This window comes from Tachypleus tridentatus, chromosome 1 (assembly GCF_004210375.1).
Source record: "Tachypleus tridentatus isolate NWPU-2018 chromosome 1, ASM421037v1, whole genome shotgun sequence".
In the NCBI taxonomy this organism is placed as follows: Eukaryota; Metazoa; Arthropoda; class Merostomata; order Xiphosura; family Limulidae; genus Tachypleus; species Tachypleus tridentatus.
In genome coordinates this window covers 134,128,930-134,146,925 of record NC_134825.1, presented here as the reverse complement: position 1 = coordinate 134,146,925, position 17,996 = coordinate 134,128,930, and the positions used below count along the sequence as shown (strand labels likewise).

At 36.9% G+C, this 17,996-nt stretch overlaps 1 protein-coding gene across 5 annotated transcripts in view; it reads right to left on the bottom strand.

Moving 5' to 3' along the window:
- Positions 1–17,996, bottom strand: part of LOC143224775 (ankyrin repeat domain-containing protein 13C-like) — an 83,300-nt gene that overhangs the window by 18,912 nt on the left and 46,392 nt on the right. For all 5 annotated transcript variants that reach the window (XR_013013435.1, XM_076453066.1, XM_076453088.1 and 2 more), the window contains 3 exons: positions 16,310–16,441; positions 14,050–14,117; positions 13,048–13,141 (listed from right to left, as the gene is read on the bottom strand). Coding sequence is in view for 4 of the 5 variants with exons in the window: in XM_076453066.1 (XP_076309181.1) it covers positions 13,048–13,141; positions 14,050–14,117; positions 16,310–16,441 (294 nt within the window). In the remaining variant the exon portion in view is untranslated. The remainder of the gene's footprint in view (positions 1–13,047; positions 13,142–14,049; positions 14,118–16,309; positions 16,442–17,996) is intronic.

The window sequence follows — 17,996 nt, the reverse complement described above, 5'->3', positions numbered from 1 at the left end:
ATAAATCATAAACACCAGTGATCAGTAGGGAGCAAGGGCAGGAAGTGAGTGAGAGGAGGTATGTACTCTATCAGAAAGACATTTTGGAGTTAGAAAATGTTAACTTCTGAAAATGTAATACCTCTACTCATAATCCCATACTGCAAAAGGCAGAGAGGACCAGTGAAGGTGCATGAACAACCAAATTAGTAGAGAACTGCCCAGAAAGAGCAGGTATGCCACAATTAAAATAGTAAGGCACACATGAGGTATAGCAATATTTTTGGAACAAGTATGCTCTTTGCCAGATAAAAAAAGAAAGACACACAGGATGGAACTGAATAAAATATGTGGCTAGGGCTGAAAAACAATAAATGTACAAATAGGCCTAGACAGATAACTTCCAGGGAAAGTGTCTTAAGATTACAGCAAGTGCAGTCCAAGGGTAAAAACAACATAGAAGCAGTTTGCATTAGTTTATAAGATCACCAAATATGCTCAAGCAAAAATCATCTGAGGAAAGCACCTTGTGATAAGTAATAGTATGACAAGCATGGTCTATCCAGGGAGAAAACATTCAGCAGAAGTGTCTTTTATAAGACTTTGGGTTACATATCATGTACAAAAGGTACTGAGTATCAACAAGTGGTATGCCCAGGCAAAAATATTCAGGGGAAGCAACTTGTGTTGATATTGAGTACAGCAACTGTAATCCATCCAAGTGGAAAACATCCAATGAAAGCACCTTGCCTATAAAAAAAATTGTGTGAACAACTGCTATCAGCCTCGAGAAGAACAGTTGGGTGAAGCATCTTGTGCTAATTGTGCAAGTGAGGTCCATCCGAGCAGAAAATGTTCAGTGGAAGCACGTTTCATTAATAGTGTATGTTATATTAGCAAGTATGGTCAGCCTAGACAACAAACATCTAGAAGAAACAACATTCTCCTGCCAGATCTGGTTATAAACAACCCAACAAGCAAGAGAAGAATGAGAGAAATGGTGCATCATCTTATAGTGAACATCATCAAGTCATCTCTTAGTTCCACCATTGTAAAGGGGCAATTATAGTCATAGAGACAATTGGCCCAAAAAGAAAGAGCTAATGACTCTGGCCAAGACTTAATGGTTAAGAAGGTGAAGAAAGTAACAGTATAGGCAATGCTCTAAACATCTGCAATGTCCTGACCATTGGAGAGTAAGATAGAAAGTGGATGGAAAGTATATCTCCCACTAACCTATAAAATCTTGTCCCATATGATTTTGGAAATGGTGGTAGAAGAGATGCCAGTTATGAACTTAATTCATTTGACTTTCACAGTTAACCTGCTGAGCAGATGTATGGGATTGCTGGATAGTAATGTGGTTTGAAAAAGTGGAATACCATTTGCACGTATTCCAGGCTCATATTTGAGCCTTCCATGCCTCCTGGCAAGTGGGATTCCACCATGAATGAGGATAAAGTAGAAAACATGTTGAGGTCTTAGGAACAGACTGAGCAGTTGGCTGAACAATACAGTTGTCACTGTTATCATGGATTAGTCTACTGATGGCAAATAGATAGTGGAAGGATCAAGTTCCAAGAGAGCAATGAAAGTGGGCTAGCTGGCCTAATCCAGTTTCCACTGAGGCATATAGGTTGGATGGCATCAACCACAACCAATCTTCCTCAGAACAATAGGAAAATGATTGCTGCCCAGGTGGTTACTGTCAATCCTCCATGAAAAGAAAATGATAGAAAAGTGAAACAGACAGAGAGATCAACTGTGGTAAAAGAGTGACTAGGTGCATGAAAGTAAATATAATAACCAATATTGAAGAGAGATAGGTCATGATCCAAGAGCATATGCTCCATAGAACGACCATTTCCATCCATATCAGCACAACCCCAGATAGGATTTGCCCATTAAAGTTTCCCAGCATTAAAAAGGGAGACAGCAAAAGTTCAATAAAAACATCAAGGTCTGATTGACCCTAAGTTTTTTCAGGAGACAAATACAGAGAACAAACAGTGATGATACGACCCAAGGAAACATGGATCGCTACAAGTGGAGGAGAACTGGGTGGAGAACCGTTTGGTGTATGACTATACCTTTTTAATTTATTAGGAGGAGATCTGTTGACCTAGACTGATTCTGTCTGTGGTTGAGTGAGCGGATCTTTGTCAGTAATTTTTGTCAGATTCCAGAAATGAGAATGTGAATGAATAATCTTCCTACATCTTGGGGTTGTTGACTTGTTAACTGACTTATCCATACATAGCAAAAGGCCCCTCACATAGTTTGAGAACAACTCTGTTGGAGGCATAGAAAGATTTGCCTGTACCTCCACTGTACCAGTGGAATGTAGTGCATCACCATATGTCCAAGATGGAGTTGGGGACAATAATTTCTGAACTTCAGAGTAAGAAATATTATGGATAGTATATAAATGTAGTACCTCTTTCTCCACCATCCATTTAGAGCAAGATCAGTAGTGAAAGGGATGTGAACCACTACAACTGATGCAGTGAGGGTCAAGTTAACACTTGTAGGCATCTTTGGTCTTTGTCACCACAATGAGCACAGGTTAGAGAACCATGACAAGAAGCCTTTGCATGTCCAAACTGCTGACTCTGGAAACATGGGAGAGGGTTGGGAATGTATGGCCACCTTACAGTTCAAATAACCTGCCTTGACAGAGACAGGTAGATATGGGAATGTGAATGTCAAAAGTAAGACATTGGTTGGCAACATAATTCTGTACTTGCAAGTGGAGATATGGTGCACAGCAGAATTTCCTTGGCTGGAGAAACAAGCAAGGATCTCTGAGTAGCATTGGAAGTGACCTGAATAGATATATACCCAATATTCTTTGAATTCAAGAGGAGTTTTCTATGAGTAAGAGTAGATATTTCTACCAAAATGTCTCCAGGAAGCAGCTTCCTGATGCACTTGAGGGAGTCAGCAAACTACTCCAATCCCTTTTGAATGGAAAAGACAGACTTCTGCCCTAAGGATTTGTCAGATAAAGAGTGAATGATTAAAAACTGAGGAGCAAGATATAATGGTGGTGGTTACTGTGTGTGGACATTTACCTACACACTGTTTTTTCATTATTTTATTTTTATGTGGATTTGGGGGATCTATAATATAACGAGAAAAATTCAGTGCCCACTGACCCTACCCACAATGAAGTCCAACAAAAGGATGTACACAATGCCAAACAAGGACACTGCAGCAATGCCAGTTTTGTGAGCACTATATTCAAAACATCAACATCAGACATAATGTCCATAACACCTACTGAGAAAGCCCAACACTGGTACTTGGGTGATCGTAGCCCAACAAGACTAGCCGATTGGCTGGAATTCTAGTACAAAGCAATGTGTTGGTTGGAATTGGTTCTCTCAACCACCAGGATCCTATCCTCCCCTTCAAGAGCTACCACACATGAAAAACACATGGGTGGATGTTCAGATCCCAGAGGAGGTTAGTTTTTAAGACTGAACCTTCTCTGAGAGATCTCCTCACCATGTCCAGGCCTCCACACTGAGTGGATATATATATATATATATATATATATGTATCATTAACTGTAAACTGGGGATAAAATCAGCATTATTTGATGATAATGAAATTAATACAAATCAAAGCCAAAATGTTTATAAAGAAATATTAAAAACAAAGAAACAAGAATTAAGATATTTGTGGGTTTAAGCACTCAACTCCTAATTTCCAATTGATTTTCCACAACTGCTTCCTTGTTCAACATTTACATCTGGATCATGTCTGATTGAAGAAGTATCCTCAACATTTTTTTGAAATATGACCACAGGTATTTTCTATTATGACTTTATCCTAATGACAAGTTGTTGTAATAGATTGATTTTTTTTAAGGTCACATGGTAAACATTTTAACTTTGATCTTTTCATTACAAACACACATGCTTAACATTTGTACCACAGTAAAAATTAACTCATCCTACAGAAAATATAGTAGGAAGCTACAGGAGTTATACTCTCTAGTAACATTTGATACAATATTTTTAATAAACATGTATGTAGAATAGACTAGGCCAAAACAAAATAATGCATAGTTAATGTCTCCAAATGGTGATTACTATTCAAATTTAAAAATTTAAGTTTAGAAAAATGTATTCATATTATAGATAAGACATTAACTGTTTACAGAAAAAATTGAGCAAAATTCAAACTATGTTCAGGAAGTATATACATGAAACTGACACTTTTAAGATTATTTTCAACTTTGTGTTTATGAAATTTCATATTATAAATAGCAACACAAACATTGTCTTATACTACCTAGACTGACAAAATCTGGTTTTGAGAGAAAGGCCTCATTGGTATTGGGTATAACAGACACAGTGTGGTCGACATATGGTTATTTGTTTTTCTTTAATTTCCTATTAAGATTCCTAGAATAGATTGTGTACTGCTTTTCTACACAGAAGATGAAATAACAAAGATACTTAAGTATCAGAGCTTAATATGGAGTCCAAGTGTTCATAAATTAACAGAAATATAGATGAAAAGGTAATTATAAGTGGAAAAAAAAATTTGTAACCAAGATTGTGAAAAATAAAGCCAACTTTTAAAGGTGGATCTTCATTAAAAGAAAATGTTTTAAGAAAAATTAAAAAAAAAGCCTTATCAAAGTTTTTTTTCATAAAGTTGATATCAAGGCACAGAGATCACTCATACTCAGGCTTCTAACAATTATTCAGGCCTTTCTTACATTAAAGTGACAGTTTTCACACGATTCTGATCCAACTTGTAACTGTAACAAAGAGTGTAAATATACCACATAAAATATATATATAACATATCACATGTGTAAATTGTGTGATGAAAACGTTTGTGGTTAAATAAGCAATTTTGGAGAAATGGAATTCTATGATAATTCTTTGAAAATTTGGATGACATATCTACTTTCATATTATTTCACAGATGCTTTTGGGTAAACAATTTTCTCCAAGAGTAAATGAAGAATGATCAGCTAAACAATAAGAGATCTGACATAATATATTATGAAATAATTAAGAATTCTGCTAAAACTGAGTCTCTAGAAGACAAGGCAGTATTTTGTAAGATGTAATGAAATAATCATTTTTTCAAACAGAAACCAACATTGCATACATTTTACCTCCGGAAGACAAAGTCCATTTCATTTGAGAAGCACATGGGTCAGGTTGTTATTTTCTCAAGATTAATTACAGGATGACATACTGACTCAAATTTTGTTCAAAACTGCCTAAAATTCACATTACTTCATACTAGCAAAAACATCACACTAGAGCAGTTGTTTGTGTTAGTAATTACTAATTATAGTATTAAATTGTAATGTTTTTATATATTTGAATTACTACTCTTCAATAAAAAATAATAGGTTTTTAAGAACTCCACTTTCTCAATACTACATTTAAAAATTACATCAATAAAGCCATAACCAAGTCCTCGTACAGTCCTAGTGATCTTGTTGTGAAGACAGTACTTTTATTTCAAATTGTGTCGCATTATAAAGAAATGATTGTTTTACATACCATATTTATTTTTCCAACTGTCTAAATCTTGAACACTTATCCCAAAGTGCAAAAGTTTTATGGATGTTTGTGTTCAATTGATGATGCAGGAGTTTGGTTGAAATACAAAGATACTAACACACACACTACATCCATTACAATAACATAAGAGTTAAGCTACTAACATTAGGACTTACCAACAGCAATTAGCTTTACCTACAACACTGATCATTCCAATTTAAAAAAAAATTTAGGTTGTAGCTCTGAGGTATCACCTGACCTACCACTGGAAAGAAATGCTACCAAGTTTCATATGCAAGCACAATTGTGCAACTATGCCATCCTTGGGCAGAACAAAAATTATTTCAGGGGTATGGCAGAAAACAACAGTAAGTAAAATGAAAGCATTGATTGATTTAGTGTTTTATGGCACAAAGCAGCGAGGCTATCTGCGCCAGACATTCAGTAAAAATGTAAAAAAAAAAAAAATAAATAAATAAATGTAGTAATAGACATAAATGGAAATGAAGGTAAAACAAAAAAGTATAAAACCAATGTTGACACCTAGTCTACAATGTTAAGATAGAAGGCAGAGTATAAGAAGTTGTAAGGTATTTACTCTAGCAAAAAGGTAATGATCATAACCTGCCCGGAAGACTAACAGGCAAGTTCAAGAACCACCGTCAGTCACCTGAAGTTGGTCTTTCCAGTCCTGGATCCGGGTTATGAGTCAATATGGCCAGTACTAAAAAGTTAAGTAGTAAAAGTGTGAAATGATATGCAGCAAAAGTATAATAACAACTCGCCAGGACGACTAACGAGTAGTTCAAACAGTAGCGTTAGTCACCCGAAGTAGGCCTTTCCAGTCCTGGTGTCGAGTTATTTAATGTTCTGGCCATTGTCCAATGTCAAATTGAAGGAGAGAGATTAAAACTGTAAAAAAGGAACCACAATAAAAAGGTGTAATGAATATGCAACACTTAAATGAGATTAAAAAGATTAATGGCCATTAAAAAATTAAAAACATTATCAAGGTGGACAAAGTCACAATCACCAATAACTCTGTCCAATGTTACAGACTGACCCTGGGAAAAAATATGTTTACAATATTGCTGTCATTGAGAATTGTAACGATGGCAAGAAAGCAAAACGTGGCTGATAGTGATTTGAGTGTTACACAAACTACACATTGGTGCATCAGTTCAGATAAAAGAAAATGATGAGTTACAAAACTGTGACCAATGTGTAGCCTAGTGAGAACAACTTCCTCCTTCCGAACTTTACGGAAGCTAGATGGCCAAAGTCCAATTTTGGGTTTGATTTGAAAAAGTTTGTTGTCACGTTGCTCACTCCAAGTGGACTGCCAGCTGGCACGGAGCCGAGCCTTGAAGACAACACCATAGTCCATGTACAGAATAGGCATAGGAGTGATGGTGCCGAAGCAGACATATTTAGCTGCCATGTCTGCAAGCTTGTTCCTGCGAATACCAACATGGCCTGGTATCCAGAAAAACTGGATTGAAGTAGCTGCTAATGAGAAATGGGCCAGTCGGTTTCGAATATCAGCGAGAATAGGATGTGAGCTAACGTGTAGCGATTCCAAGGCAAGTATAGAACTAAGCGAATCAGTATAAATAGTGCAGTTGGAGTACTGCTCAGCTGCAATATGATCCAGGGCAAGAGATATGGCATACAGTTCAGCAGTGAACACAGAAACTGTAGAAGGGATTCAGAAACTACTGACCCATAGCAAACCATATCAGAGCCCACTGAATTACCTGATTTGGAACCATCTGTATAAATGGGAACTGAATGATTGTTTGAAAGATATTCATTGAATAAAAGATAGTACTTCCAATCTGGAGTATCTGCCTTTTTTAGGTGACTGAAAGAAAGGTCACATTTGGGGGCTGTAATAAGCCATGGTGGGATGGGCCGACCTGTGGAATCTGCAATGTTATCCAAGGACAGACCCAATTCATCCAATTGTGCCCGGATGCAAAGGCCAAACGGAGCAATGACAGATCGTCTGTTCTGAAAAAGTACTGCCCACTGAGGAAGGAAAACACATTTCCAGGTGGGATGCTTTGGTAAGGAATGAAGTTTCAAAGTATATTGTAAAGATAGTTGCAAACGGCGAAGGTGTAGAGAAGGTTCATGAGATTCAATGTATATACTTTGAACTGGAGAGGTACGGAAAGCCCCAGTGCAGAGTCGAAGTCCTTGGTGACGAATGAGGTCCAGCATCTTTAAGGCCGAGGGTCTGGCAGAGCCATAGACCATTGATCCATAATCGAGTTTCGATCTAATAAGAGCACGATATACGTTTAACATTGAACAGCGATCTGCCCCCCAACTGGTAGAAGAGAGAACGTGGAGGATGTTCAGTGCTCTTGTGCATTTGACCCGAAGCTGCTTTAAGTGTGGTATAAAGGTCAGTTTACGATCAAAGATAAGCCCCAAGAACTTGGTCTCCGTGACCACTGGCAGCAAAACTTCACTGATATGAAGTTCAGGATCAGGGTGAATACCCGTCGACGGCAAAAGTGCATGCATACAGTTTTGAGAGAGAGAAATTAAAGCCGTTCGCCAGAATCCACTTCCGTACACAATTGAGGGCAGTTTGTAGTTGCCGCTCAATATATCTCATGTTTGACGACTGACATGAGATGTGAAAGTCGTCAACATACAGCCCATTCGCAACAGTGAGAGGGAGTTGTTCAGTGATGGCATTTATCTTTATACTGAAGAGTGTAACACTCAATACACAGCCTTGAGGGACTTCAAGTTCCTGTACAAAAGAACGGGAAAGTGTAGAACCCACACAAACTTGGAATCTCCTGTCCATTAAAAATTTTTAATAAACATGGGTAGATGGCCACGTAACCCATATGTATGGAGGCCTCGCAAAACGCCATACCTCCATGTTGTGTCATAAGCCTTCTCTATGTCAAAGAATATTGATACAAGATGTTGGCGGTTGAGAAAGGCTTCTCTGATAGACGTTTCAAGATGAATTAGATGGTCTGTGGTGGAGTGCTGTCGACGGAACCCACACTGGGTGGGCGAGAGGAGGTTGTTTGATTCAAGGAACCAAACAAGACGAGCATTAACCATCCTTTCTAATGTCTTACAGAGACAGCTCGTCAAAGCAATTGGATGGTAGTTTGAAGGAATCTTGGGATCTTTCCCTGGCTTAGAGAAAGGTAAAATAATAGCCTGGCGCCAGGCATCAGGAAAAACATTCTCCTGCCAGATCCGGTTGAAGACAATCAGAAGGACATCAAGAAAAGCAGGAGATAGATGGTGCAGCATGTCATAATGAATATCATCAGGTCCAACAGACGTACTGGCAGACCGATGAAGGGCCATTTTTAGTTTCACAAGGGTAAAGGGACAATTATAGTCAAAGAAACAGTCAGTTCGAAAGGAAAGGAGTGATGGCTCTGCCCGAGTCTTGATGGCCAGGAAGGTGGAGGAACAAGCAGATGTGCTAGATACCCGGCAAAAGCTTTCACCTAGAGTGTCAGCGATGTTCCAAACATCAGTCACCTCCTGACCATCAGAGAGTAAGATCGAGAGGGGGATAGAATTGTAGTGTCCATTAACCTTTCGAATCCTGTCCCATATGATCTTGGAACTGGTGGTAGGAGATATGCTAGTTGTGAACTTAATCCAAGATTCCTTCTGGCTTTGACGCCTTACCCACCTAGCATGTGCACGGGCCCGTTGGAAAGCAACCCGGTTTGAAAGTGTGGGATATCTAAGAAAAGTCCCAGGCCCGTTTTTGAGCCTTCCGTGCTAAGTGGCAAGCAGGATTCCACCACAGACGAGGATATCGTGGAAAACGTGTCGAGGTTTTAGGAATACTCTGAGCAGCTGCATGTGTAATACAGTCAGTTACCGCTGTTACACAGTCGTCTATTGATGGCTGATTTATGATGGCAGGATCAAGTTCTGCGAGAGCAGTGAAAGTGGACCAGTCTGCCTGATCCAGCTTCCACCGGGCACGCTGGTAGGGTGGCATCGACCACGGCCAGTCTCTCTCAAAAGGATCGGAAAATGATCACTGCCTAGTGGATTACTGTCAACCCTCCATGAAAAATGGGAGAATAATGAAGGGGAGCAAACTGAGAGATCAATAGCGGTAAAGGACTGACTAGGTGCATGAAAGTAAGTAGAAGAACCAGTATTAAAAAGAGAAAGATTGTGATCAGAGAGCATCAGCTCTACAGATCGGCCCTCCCATCAATAATAGCACTTCCCCAGAGGGATGATGTCCATTAAAATCCCTAGGATTAGAAATGGAGATGGCAATTGTTCAACGAGAGCATCAAGATCTGATTGATCATATGTCTCTCCAGGGGACAGGTACAGAGAACAAACAGTGATGTTATGACCCAAGGAAACACGGATGGTTACAGCCTCCAAGGGTGTGTTGAGTGACAAAGACAGGGTGGGCACGTGTTGATCAACCAACAGTGCCACCCCTCCATGTACTCGACCATCACATAACCTGTCATTTCTGTACAGAGAAAACTGCCGAATGGAGACAGTATCAGCAGTTTTGAGAAATGTTTCTTGTAAAGAAAGACAAACCAGATGGTGGGAAGCAATCAACGTTTTGATATCATCCAGATTAGAACGTAAACCTCGACAGTTCCATTGTATCAAGGTGGCCATTTTAAGAAAGGGTAGGTGAAGTGGCTGGAGAACCCTTCGGTTTACCACCACGCTCTTTTTCTTTACTGTCTTTAGTCAGAGGAGGTCTATCAACCTCCATGGATCCTGCTCTGGGTCGGGTGGGCAGGTTTTTGTTATTGGAAGGGGAATCCAGTGACTGAGGACGCGAACGAATAATTGTTTTGTCTCTTGTGGTGGGAGAAAAAGATGTATCAGAAGAAATGCTTGTATTTGAAACTGAAGGACGTGGATCTTGAGGTTTGTTGGAAGGTATGGGAGGAACAGAGATGGGTGTGGAAGTCGATTCATCGACCTTTTTAACCATGGAGGTCAAAAGGCTTTTCATTTGTTTTGAAAACGATTCTCTTGGAGGCACAGAGAGATCTGTCTGCACTCCCACTGTAGTTGTGGAATGAAGTGCAGCAGCATATGTCCAAGATGGAGTTGTGGACAGCAATTTCCGAGCCTCAGGACAACTAATGTTATGTGTCGTTTTCAAACGCTGCACCTCTTTTTCCTCGAACCATTTTGGGCAAGAATGAAAGTAAGAAGGGTGAGAACCATTGCAGTTTACGCAATGTGGGTTCATGTCACAGTCATAGGTATCGTGGTCCTTGCCTCCACAACGAGCACATGTCAGGGAACCACGACAAGATGTCTTTGAGTGGCCGAATCTCTGACATCGGAAACATCGAAGAGGGTTTGGTATGTATGGCCGAACCCTGCAAATGAGATAACCTGCCTTGATGGTGGCAGCTTCACGTGGTGAAGTAAATGTTAAAATGAGGGTATTTGTTGGCAGTGTAACTCCATCTTAGCGAGTGGAGATGCGCCTCACTGCAGAAACTCCTTGAGTGGAGAGACCAGCGAGAATCTCTGACTCGGGAACGTTCTTCAAATCCCTTTCAACAATAACTCCTCGTGAAGAATTCAAGGTAGCATAGGGTGTAACCTCAATAGGTATATCCCCAATTGCCTTTGAATTCAAGAGGAGTTCACTGTGTTGGAATGTGGGTGTTTCAACCAATATGTCACCAGATCGAAGTTTCTTTACTGATTTTGGAGAGCCAGCAAGTCCCTCTAGTCCATTTTGAATAAAAAAAGGGGACATTTGCCCTAAAGGTTTTCCAAAGAGAATGTAATATAAGAAAATGAGGTAACGTGTGTTACTGATGTTGAAGATTGCTGTTCTGAGTATTCTAGACGTGGTCGCTACCCATTGACTGTTTTTTACAATTTTATTTAAATTTTTTAGAGGATCCATAGGAAAAAGAAAAAATTTCGGTACCCACTGACCCCACCCACCATGGAGCCCTACAAGAGGATGCACTACAAAGTCATGCAAGGACAATGCAGCAACGCCAGGGTTTCGTGAGCACTATACCCAAACACCAGCATCAGGCACAATGTCCACAACACCCGTTGAGAACTTCCAACACTGGTACTTGGTTGACTCTAGCCCAAGTGGACCAGCCGATTGACCCAAGGGGGGCCACCCAAAGACCGCCTGTCTACAGGAATTCGAGGCCAAAGTGGTGTGTTAGGGTTGGACCCCTCAACCACCAGGATCCTCTCCTCCCCTTCACGGGTCGCCACGCACGATAAACACGTGGGTGGATGTTTAGATCCCAGAGAAGGTAACCAGATAGAACAGAACCTTCCCTGGGAGGTCCCCTTACCACATACAGGAATCCACACCGAGGGGAAAATGAAAGCAACTCAACTACTTTCTTGATCAAGTGTTACTTGAAAAAGTAACATACAACTGTATAAAATTAAAAAATTGAAAAATTCCTTGTTAAGATAAGCACATAGAAAAATATGGTGTACTAATATATATATTGAATACTTTAAAAGCAGGTACAGAATATTACGTACATTTATGCATGAAAATCTGATTATCTAAGTAGGTCATTTTTTTAATAGTACAGTATGTATTATACTTCAATCATTTTGTGCATTTCCAAAATATTCCAGTATTTTTGAGCTTCAAAAGACCTTTTGTCATTGGCCAACTGTATGTCATTGAGCTAATTACAGGAAGCCTCACATATTAATCTTGGTTTAGCATAAATATCAAAGAAAAAGCAATCTCAGATTTAACCGACTGGTACTTTATTTATTCTCCCAACTATTTAACCTTTCCATCATTTTTCTCACCAGATTTACACAAATTAGGTAAATTTAGCAATAAAAATGGCATATTCCAAATAATGGCCAATTATCATTCTTAAGTTATGTGTCCTAGCCCTTAGTAACTTCTGTTATTAATTAAATTCAACAATGTTTTTAGTTTGTTAATAACCACTTTAAAATTCACTATTTCAGTAAATTGATCTCAGCTCATAAATCACTATATTTGAAGTAAAGATTTTAAACACATAATAGTGACATAAATAAATTTTTTTAATAAAAAACTAAAATTTTGCCTTACAATAAGTACTTTTTTCTCAGAGTTAAAAACTTGTCTAAACAAGACTTGTATGTACATATCATCTGAATATCAGATTTAATTAATTAAGCCAGGAACTAAGTGTTTAAGTTTATTACTTATCAATGTAGCTTGCTTTGATCACAAGTTAATATTAATGGAAAGGATATATTAACCAAGTTATTTGGTTTTAAATGCTTGTTTAAATTATCTCTAAATGCCCAAAGTAAACTAATGTATTAATACTACTACTATAAAACAGGGTGAGTGTAGATAAGCCAAAAATTGATAATTTTATCACCAATAAAAAATAATTGTTATTGAGGGAATAAAACCCAACAACACCAAAAAATTTCTATTGAAAGAAATTTAATATGAAAATTTAAATTTAAGAAAAGACAGTGAAATATATATATGGATACACTTTAAGCTCACCTCAGAATTTTCTAAACCAGTTGCATTTCCCTTTGTAAAACTTTCTATGATTGCTTTGTTTTTAATTACATCTTCTTGGGTAAGGTGTTCCCGCCTGAAAAATGTTTAAACAACAATGTTTAAACTGTACAACAATGATTCATCATGTAAATTTAAAGAGATGATTAATGTATTTTTTCTTAAATTCATGAAAAAAAGGATATTTTTAGCTTGAGATTTTCAACTGGCACCTTTTAAAATAATTTTTCTCCTTTGAAATGGAAACACAGCTTGTAAAAATTCTACATAACATTTTTGTATCTTTCCTCTTTGAGGCATTAGGAAATGATCAAATGCAAACATAGTAAGCTTTCTGAACTGACTTCAGTTTTAATCATGTATTTGTAAAATGTCTAATTTCATTCAATACTTATTTTCTTTCTGGAATATCTCCCAGCTGTAGATTATGTCTAGTCTAGTTAATAGGTGAAATTTCTATTCCATGTTTGTTTGTTTTCTAATTTTGTACAAACCTACACGAGAGGTATCTGCACTAGCTGTCCCTAATTTAGCAATGTAAGAATAGAGGGAAGGCACCTAGTCATCACCACTTACTGCCAACTCTTGGGCTACTCTTTTATTAATGAATAGAGGGATTGACCATTACATTATAATGTCCTCATGGCTGAAAGGGTGAGCATGTTTGGTGGGAAGGTGATTCGAATCCATGTACCTCAGATTACAAATCGAGTGCTTTAACCACTTAGCCAAGCTGGGCCTTCTATTCTATAATAGAGGATGTTTGCTATACTAATCATGTAGCTTTGTAACTGTTAGTAAAAATAAAGAGTTTGTAAATGGTACAGCATTTTTATAAAGAAAACTAATTCATATATGGAAGGCAAATTTACTTAATATTATCTAGTAATTTGAAAGATCACACTTATGAAAACATTAAGCTTCACCGTCCATTTCATTTCCAAATAAAATTCTGTTAATTTTCATATTTAAACAAAAACATACCTTTTTCTAGATTCTAAAACTAGTCCATTGATGAAGTAAAAATCAGCTAAGAAAGGTCCTACCATTTCCTAAAATGTAAAAACAAACTGAGTAAAGCATGTACGAAACAGCAGAAAATTTTAGTACTTATAAAAGTTGAAGAAAAATCTAATAAAAATTTTTTAATTTAGAACAAGACAAATAAGTTTAAACAAAGAAATTAACATCACATTTCATAATAGTAAACTAATACAACAAAACAATGTTTACAGATATTTGTGAAAAAAATATAGGTATTAAAATTACAATAACATAAAAAACAAAATACCAATATTGATATCATTAAAAATAAATCATTTGTTCATACAATCTTTGATTTGTTAGATCATAACTGTATACATCTGTGAAATTCCATATTTCCCTCTGCAAACTCATATCCTACAAGGATTTGGTTTAATTTTCATGAAACCCAACAAAGTAAGCCATCAGTATCATAAAAAAGTAGAAGAGGCTACATCTATTGCAAAAAAGCTAAACATCATATTTTTATGGTGAATGATAAGTATATTATTTGAACTTCAATTATCATATGCTATTAGAAACAAACATTAATCAATTATTAGCACTTTAGGAAGCAAGCAGTATAAGTCATGTACACTTTTAACCACATTACAAAGATATAATCAAATCAGTTAAATTAGGAATTCTATTATGATGAAAAAAAATACATGTATAAATATATACTACATGTGAATGAATGGTGAGAAGATATATTAAACAATATATGTCAGAATTACAAACTGTTGTTATTATATTTCAGTATCTTGGTAAATAATTTTTGACGAACATAACTTCCTTTTTTTAGCTACATTGAAGAGAAATTCAAATAGTGAAAATGAACACATGCCTCCACTAAGCTAATATATTTACAGATTAAAGGTCTCCAAGATAAAAAAATTCTCTCTCATGTATGATAAAAAAACAAAAACAAAAAACTTAACAGTATATGACAGCTATTTCTTAATTATATAAAATACTCATTTTTGGAAAACTAAAAATCAAATTTCACTTCAAGTAATTAATTGTACAAAATACTTTTCACCTCACTTGAGACTTAATCAGGATAAAATAGCTTGCAAATAGTATAAAAAGTATATAATGTGGTTTCAACTTGAAAGCATAAATGAAATATTTTCATACAAGATGTTTCCCTTCAATCTTGGGTTAAAATCTTGGTGGCAGAGATCAGATGTAAAATATCCATGACTTATCTAATTTCAGTGAAATTCAGGATACAGCACAAAATAAAGTACGACAAATTCTATTTACAGTTTCCAAACTGGACAAAAACTGATAGTTACAAATGATTTTCACCATCAGCAGAAACCCCATAATAGGTTAATGACAGTACTTCTTATTTATCCGATGGATCTGCTACATGAGCTGCCTTCTTTATTTGCCTATCACTATATTTATTTTTCATACCAGAGTGAAAAACGTCTTCAGAAGATAACTCCAAACAAAACTGACCATGACTAAAACTTTGTTTCTGTTCACCATGTTCATCAATTACCTTTATGTGCAAGGTTTCAGATGTTTTACAAGTATCATGTACAGCCTCTTTAGATGCAATCATGATGGATTGTTTGCAACCCTTAATGAAGCTAATTCATCTATCAAGTGCAAAGGTTCTTTGGCGACACTCAAAAATAGGTCTGGTAGTGACGAAAACAGAAGTGATAGTAGAAATTGCCTTCTACAAGATCAGAAAATCAAGCACAAAGTCTCCAATCTCAAACAGTCAGAGAAGATAGGTCATATAATTGATTTGAGAATTTAAAAAAAGAAAGAGGTAATTAATTTGTGTGTGACCAATGCTGGTAAAGTGGTGTGGTTGCTTCATGGCCTTGTGTCTCTGACTGCTCATTACTTCTGAATGAGATATGTTATCATCAAATGGACTACACATTTGGATATAGAAGATTCCAGGCTTTCCAATAAAGTATACGATGCTTCCAAAAAACAATTACTGCAATTTCTTGTTCTTTGCCCTCCCATTCAAAACACTACTACAACTCTTGTTAATGGAGAGATCTTGTGTTAAATTTACATAAAATAAAGAAAGCAAAAATGCAAAGCCTGCAAGCATTTTAGAGGCTTTCAGAAAGCTTTAATATTTCTCCTCTATCAAACCATAACACAGCATAATTTTTTGAAAGCTAAAGATAAAACCAAACTAACTTTCAACAACACAAAATTAAATCCTTTTATGTGATCTTACTGTTCTATCTCCTCTGAAAATCCAACCAGTCTGTGCCCTGTTGAATGTGATAGATTTTGTAGACATCTGAACACTGACTATATCACTACTCATCAACAAGTCAATTTCATCTTCTATTTCAGCTTCCGTTTCCTGTTTGATAAGTAGATCCAATTTTCACAAAAATGATGTTTTAATACAAATAAAGCTCTAAAATTTAGATTTTTAAATACAACCTTACTATTTGGTAAAAATGAAGATACAAAAGGCTATCACAACTAATAAGTAACAGTAAAGTAACAAACAGTGTTATTATTGATATAAAAATAAAACAATTATATTTTCTTATTCACATTGATCCAATTTAATTCATTGAATACACAAATAAAATTCATGTGGTTAATAATATTCCACAAAAAAGAAGGGGAGAGGAGAAATGTGCTGGAGAGTCTAGAGGAACATTGATAGAGACAGAGCAATGGGCAACCATGAAAACACTATTCTGAAAATAACCAAACCTAATTTATTCAATGAAAGAAATAGAAGGAATGGGCAGTAATTTCCCTATACTTATGCATGAAAGTCCACGGGTTAGTATGGTCTGGAACATGCATGTTGTTGAAGCAAAATACTGAATATAAATCAAGACTGATGGAATTAGTCTCCATTCGAAGACAACTTTGGAGGGACACCCCATACAACTTTTGTCATACTATCCTGCACATAATCATAAATTTAGGTCAACCCAAGTGAATTAGATCACCAGGAATAGCAAAATATGACCAATGCAACATCGTCCTCCACCTGGGACTGCATGGAAGCTGGAGCACATGTATCACCAATTGATGTCCTGAGCAACCATAGTTTACAATTTGGCCCAACCTTAATAAGAGACAATATAAGAGACAATGGTGAAATTGTTTGGATGGATCTTTTCAAGTTTGTTCAATACAATAGGATGAAAATGATCCAAAACATGCCATGCCACCATAAGCTCCAGGACACTGATAGGATACAAATGTTCTATACGAAACTATTGTCTGCAAGACCCCTGCTGATTGACCCATGCCCCAACTCCAGAAAGAAGCATCCCATCAGTGAATGGATGCAAATCTGGATAAGGAGGAGAAACCAGTACCCCACCAGAGTGTTGTCCTTGTTCAACCACCAGTGATGATGGTCAAGAATGGTAGGAGGAAGAATAAATGGAAAGTCCAAGGGATCCTAAGAAATAATCCATTGGCCATGCAAAGTCCACTGAAGAAAAGACATATGTACATAACTTAAAGGGATAAGGACTTCCATGAAAGACCAAGTCCCCAAAAGCCCTAGAACCTCTTATACAGAAAGTGAGAGCAAAGGACATAAAAACTGAAAGCTCCATTGAATGCAAGTGAAATGGAGAGGATTGGGTCCAACTGAGGTAAGTGTTTAAAATCACACCCAATTGGACAAAATATTTGGACTTCTCCATCTTTAGAATTAATAGCATATAAGTGTGTTGAGAAGACCCCAGTTTGGAAGGAACTAACAGATGTCAGTTATTTATGTAATGGTGAAAATGCAACCCTCAAGCATGCATAAGTTGTGCAAAGGCATTGGTCACAACAAAATACATACTGTGCTGAAGCAAGCCCAAATGAACCATGAAACTGAACACACAACCCCACTGTGAACAAATGAAAGACAGAGTCTGGACTGATGAGAT